This window comes from Pseudopodoces humilis, chromosome 3 (genome assembly GCF_049639895.1).
Source record: "Pseudopodoces humilis isolate 2021_Gansu_Grassland_sample_001 chromosome 3, ASM4963989v1, whole genome shotgun sequence".
Lineage (NCBI taxonomy): Eukaryota > Metazoa > Chordata > Aves > Passeriformes > Paridae > Pseudopodoces > Pseudopodoces humilis.
The window spans coordinates 1,803,084-1,809,443 of record NC_142202.1 but is presented as its reverse complement, the minus strand read 5'-3'; the positions used below and the strand labels follow the sequence as shown (position 1 = coordinate 1,809,443).

General features: G+C 42.7%; 1 protein-coding gene across 3 annotated transcripts in view; it reads right to left on the bottom strand.

Moving 5' to 3' along the window:
* Window positions 1-216: 216 nt before the first annotated feature.
* The window catches only part of CCDC85A (coiled-coil domain containing 85A), a 66,356-nt gene continuing 60,212 nt past the window's right edge, over window positions 217-6,360 (bottom strand). For all 3 annotated transcript variants that reach the window (XM_088053301.1, XM_014254606.2, XM_014254605.2), the window contains one exon: window positions 217-2,170. In XM_088053301.1, coding sequence (XP_087909427.1) covers window positions 2,081-2,170 — 90 coding nt within the window. In that variant the 3' untranslated portion in view covers window positions 217-2,080. The remainder of the gene's footprint in view (window positions 2,171-6,360) is intronic.

The following is a 6,360-nucleotide window of genomic DNA, read 5'->3' as shown; positions in this document are numbered from 1 at the left end:
TTTAGAAGAAAATAGAGAAGCAACTTCATATTGCTGGGAGTTTTTAAAGACACCTGGCAAGGAAATGAAGAAAAATGCACAGCGTGCAGCTAATTTCTCAGGCAAGCAGGAAAATTTCCACGGGCTCGTGCCTGTAAGCCCAAGCAGCTCAGAGCTTCAGTCAGTAAAGGAGAGCAAACAAGGGTGGGATTCTATAATTTATTACCGTTGCTAAGATGAACACAATACTTGATACCCCATCGTATGCAGAACTGTAAAAAAATAGCTTTAATACAGTATCAAAATTTACACAAGTGTAGTGTCAAAAGACCAGTGTCCCTCGCTTGGCCCCTGCACATCCAGAGTGCAGGCACAAGTACAGGTGTTACAGCTGTTCATACATACAGAGAGATAGGAATACAACAATTGAAACTGAACTCTGCAAACAATGTAGGGCAGAAAACAACATGGGAAGAGAACAGAGAGCTGTCTGGGCTGGGGATATAGCAGAAGCCACGCAGGAGGGCAATGGTTCAAAACAGAAGGCTGGATTCTGCATTTCCAACTCAAGGAGAAGCAGTGAACGGGAGTTTTACTCAGGAAATCAACGCTGGATCAGAGGCCTTACATTGAATGGTACCAAGTGAAAATAACAACAGAAACCAACAGAATTACTGCTGCAAATTAACACACTTTTTCTGGAGACAGATAGCAGATTTACATCATACTCTTATATAACAAAAGATTGTACAGCAACCGAGCTACATTTCACTGCAAATAGCCCACGGATACAGTCCAAGCTCAGAAAAACAGAGGTTCTGACTTTGGCTCAAATCTTAGTAACCAAGAACAAACCAGAAACCCAGGAATTGTTGCATTCCTATTTTTTTTTATTAATTTTTATTTATCTTTTTGATACTCAGCTATGGTAAAAAGTTAAGCAACAGCATTCAGTCACAAGCCTGTTGCACATTCATACATGAAACTATCATTGCTTTAAGATATACACAAAATATCTATCGTTGTAATTCAATACACACAACTAGGATCATACACAGAGATAAAAATAAACTAAGCACATCTAGGGCGCCGGCTGGTCAAATCTCAGGCAATCTGAACAAGAGCTTTCTGCCTCATAATAATGAAAGACATGCTCTGAGGATAATAAAACCTTTTTCTTTGAAAGAACACTACAGTGGCAAGAAAAGCTTTTTTATAATGCAGTGCAATCCTTTAGATCCTTGTAGGCTCTTGTTAAACAAACCAGCATGTCTCTAAATTAAACAGTAGAAATTAGCATCCTGACAATTGGAAAATACTTTCCAAAATAAATTCTGATAGAAATCCTGACTTGAGACCTGTAATAGTGATGCCTAAGTATTCTGTTTATTAAAGGGCCGTTCATGAAACACCTTACACCTCTTCAGAAGATGTGCACCAAAGCGAATCGAAAAGAAAGCTATCTTGACTTTCATTTAGAAAGAAATTGTGGATCACTACAAGTACTGTAGTTATGCTACACTACCGGCTGGTTAGGACTTTATGGTCTTTTAGCACCTCCAAAGGCAGGTATTCTACCAAAGCAAAGAAATCACCTGGAAATCGCCTAAGCACCATTAACGGATCCTTTACAGACTGAAGTGGGAGTTACTAAGAAGCGACTTTCTCAAACCTGCGGAGACCAAAGGCACAGTTTATAAGTGTCTCTCCAGTCTGCTGAAAAACCTCTCTTCAATCCAATGGAAAACTCGTTCAGACCTATCAGAGATTCACTGTAACTAACCAAAATAAAACTTATTTCGCCTAACGCCTGCAGAATCCCAAATATCTTTTGGTTAGGATGGCAATACCTCAGTGCTTCTAAAGGTGGAGTGTTGCAGTGAGGGTGCAGCGCTTCATTAGCCGGGATGTTGGAACAGCAGGACTGGGGGACACTGCCACACGGCCAGACCCCTGTGCAGAACGTCCCTCCTTTCCAGCAGTCTCTTGCAGTGCAGACCCCCCGTCCTCAGCTGGGAATTGCGGCAGACGCAGGCGGCTCTTCCCCTCTCCTGGGCAGTTCAGTCCGTGCTCTTCAGAGAGAGGACGTGCTCAGGGCCTCTTACATAGGTCCTTTGTACTGATTTCCTGACAAGTGCTGTCTAATTCCAGGGCACGACCCTGCAGCATCTCCAAGTTTCCTCCACACAACCTAGAGGGAGGGATGGAAAGAGAGCTCATTATCCCCAGTTAGGGAGCAGCGGCGTTCCCATGGACATGCACCTGGAATGCCACGGCTCGGCACACACACCATGCAGCACAGCTGGGACACAGGGCAGGGACACACAACAGGAGCAGAGACTGTCTCTCGAGGGACACAACATTCCCTCTGAACACAGAAAGCACATGCTGCCAGGTACAAATGATTAGAAACAGGGACACATGAACTGGCACGTACAGCACTGGGATATTTTATGCTTCACACACAGGACTCAGGGTGTTTGCAGACCTCAACAGAAACTCTGTCCAACTATTTCCCCAACCACACCTCTTGCAGAATGTGATTCAGAAGCACCAAGATCCATCCAAAGGTGTCTGAAATGTCTCCAGTTTAAGAACCACAGAGCAGTTCTCTATTTCAAAGGATTTACTTGTTCTCTTAAAATCAAGCAAGGCGTTGTTTACTTCACTAGTTCTTGCTTGAGGTCAGAGGAATTGTGCCTGCACTCACTGTGCTACACTCTGCTTAACACCCATGCTCCAGTACTGGAATTAAAAAGCAGAGAAGGGATAGCCCCAACATTCAGGGAAGTCTTTTATAATGATTTATAAAAAGGTTGATGTATGAGCACAAGAACAGTAGCTTGTGTCATGTCCTCAGGCCTCTCAAGGACCACTAGAGACAAGAATGGTGATTCCTATCAACTGTATCACAATTTCAGATTTTTTCTTTTTGTAACTGCTACTAAATCACCCACTAATCTCTAGGCCACCAGCAATATGACTGTCAAGAAAGGTAAAAGCTGTTTTCCATCGTCTTCATTGATTATTTGTATTTTACCAGTGCCTAAAGTCCAGCAGTGAACAGACTCTGTTCTGTTACCTGGCACTGAAAGACAAAGGAGCTGGATCCTGGGAAGCTGACATCCTGAAAAGGTAGTTCCAATAACTGATGAGCAAAGGCAGAACAAACTCAAGGTCTTACTGTGATTCTGTGCAAGAGATGGGAAAATAACCCCCTTTCTGTGAGCCTTTTCTGTAGAAAACCTGAATGTAAGCATGAAAACCAGAAATACTTTGGACTGGAAGCACCATGACTACAGTGTTAAAGCACAGGGCTGAACAGTCAAGTCTTTAAAGGGAACTGTCTTGAATTCCAATGGGTGGGCATGACCCAAACCCTGCAAACATGACCAAAATCTTGCAGCCAGAAATCCCAAGTCACTATCATAAAAAAAAGTGTGTGCTTTAGGCACGTTTGCTGTGCAGTGAAACACTGCAGTGGTGAGAGCATGAAAAATGGGGGTTCAGAGTCACCTCCCAAACTGGGTGTCTGTGGCACATCCAGGCTGGATCTGACTATTCTTTCCAACCTCTGGTTCCTGGTTTTCCTAACTTGAAGCTAGCAAAATGGAAGATCTCCTGGACAGCTTTTGTGACAAAGCACACTGCACCTATCCATGACTTTCAACTATTTTTTCTTGTCAATAGAAATTAAGACAATATTTACCATGCAGCTAATGCTGACACAGTAATAAACTAGGAGGTGACTCTTCCCAAAGTCCTTTATTTCCAGCTGAATGAGTGACCCCTGATTGCTAGGAAGGGACAAACCCATACAAGAAAGCCCATGTCCTAAGCACAAGTGACAAGTTGGGGTCAAAATGTCACTCAAAATCATTCCAAATTCCAGCAGAAACCTCAGCTAAAGGACAGCTGTGAGGATCACAAGATTCCTTTTTAGCTTACATCCAATGCAGCAGAGCTCCAGGATTCAGAAATGTCCCTGGAAGCCAAGTGAGAGCCATTACATCTGCTGGCAGCATTCCGAGCCTGTGGGACCCCACGAGCAGCAGGAAATACCAATGGAAATCTCAGCTCCCCGAGCCCTCCTGCCCAGCTACACCCCTAATCCCAACTGATGTATCCCACTTTCCCTTGGCCTCCCTTCCCAAGTGAATTGCAAACAAAATTTCCCAGTAACATGAGAAAAATCCTGAATAACAGCCCCCCAGACATTCCTGTGCTTTGGAATTACCCCCATGCTCACTGATACACCAAGAACTACCCCTAAACCTGCTGCCACATGTGGCTACATCCTCAAAAGGCACTACAAGCTGATAAATACAAAGCAAAACCATTCCCAAATATCAATCATCAAATTGTTGATGAGGAGGCACCAATTCCATATGCACATCCTGAGGAGAGAATTCCCACCTCCGTTCTCTTAATAAAATACCAGCACCATCATATCCCACCACAAAATTCCTACAGCATGAATTACACATCCATATTTGCATTTTGCCATATTTTGGTACCAGATTGCATTTTGGTACCAGTCAACACCATGCATCAAAATCCTGGAGCTCAAAGGGGAACTTGTCATCGTTCCACTGTTTTCACAGGCAAAACGATGCCATGGCAAATGTTTCCTGTGAAACACCCACAGTGCATCAGGCTGCAGCTAAACACTGAGTTACAGCCTGGCAAAGACTGCAAGGAGAATGCAAAAGAAACATTGTAATTAGTTTATCACAAATACACTGTGCTTTTAACGTGGACTGGGTGGGTGTAAGAGAAAACAAAACCAGAAAGGAAATAAGCAACTATTTAAAAAGTATAATAATATATCAAGAGTCAAATCAGGCACAGATTATGAAAGTCAGAGGAACAGGGAGCATTTCAATGCCAGCAGCAGAGCTTTGAATGGCTGGGGAACAAAGGGACAAGGTGGGATACAAGTGTCTATTTGAGATTTACACAAATGAAGTGATTATGTCAAGTTGAGTTATTATTTTAGGAGTGGCATTACTTACATCACAAGAATTTTTATGGATTACAATTAAATATATATGACTTACAAACTGGGGTTTTATTAATAAGCTGCAAAAGAATATCATAGGCAGGAAAATACAAAAGGGCCATTGTTCAGGTGGGGAAACTGAGGTTGCCAGGTTTCATCACACTTGCCAAGTTTTATTCTTATGAAGGATATATTCAGGTTATCTGAGTCACACAGTACTTTATCCCAGATATATTATACACATAGATTTTTCTGATCAATACTAACCTACATGTTAACACTACAGTGCTCCTAATGAAACAGTAATTGCATTACAGAAACAGTAATTGACTTAATTTCCATATAAAATCTTCAAGGGCGTACTGTCAGCATTTAAACAAAGATTACTCTGCATCTTCAGGTGTTTCCAGGCTCACTATGGAACATGAAGTTAAACACCTGAAACTTACCCTGCACATTTTTCCAGCTGTCTCAGTGCAAAGCCAATCTGGTGGAGCACCACCAGCAGTTTGGTTGGATACAAGTGGCCCAGGCATGAGGACACACACGTGGCAAATTCTTCTTCCAACCATCCTGTCTGGCAGAGCAGGTCATGGCAGAGCCTTGGCCAACTGGCTGCAAGGCAAAGCTCTGCTCTTGTTCCCTGTTTCTACACCAGAAGGAGATTCTATACAATTTTAAAAATGTTTTTTCATTTTTTTCAAGGCCAGGAAAACAACAGCGCTATTTTAATAACTCCCTCCTCTGTTTCCTAATGGAAATGTCCCTTCAAAACACATTCCTGCTCTTCGGGTTTCTTGCTGTGCACAAGTGGGTTGCACTAACAATGAGGTTTTATAACGGAGACTATTTCTTTGTTGCAGGAATTCCAAGTTGCCAAATTTGTACAGAAAAGCAGACTCCTGGTGCTGGCTTGTTCTTCCTCCTGTACCTGATTCTGCAGAGTGATGCAAGGGGCAGCTGAGAATTTTCCAGAAAGGTGGGACCAAACCCACCCTGGGAAACAGCAGGATCTGCTCCCTGACTGGGGATGGGGAAGTCTGGCAGTCTGTGAGCTGACAGCTCACTCTCCATTTGGATACAACACTTCATTCATATCAATTGCTGCAGTACCTTCTAGTGAACTTCAAGCTCAGCTTTCACATCATATTGAACTAAACTCTGTCTATTTCTTATCAATCCATTTCAGCAAGCAAAGCATCAGCTGTTGTTCCAATATTTCACTTACACAGACCAGCTGTTATTATAGGTTGTCAAAAGCACCTTGTTAAATGCTCTCTTCAGGGAAGAGCCTTTGCCAAGGGGGATTTTAAGAGAATTACAAACTGCTTTTTTCCATAATGACACATGATCTCTTCACAGAATTACCCAGCATAGCT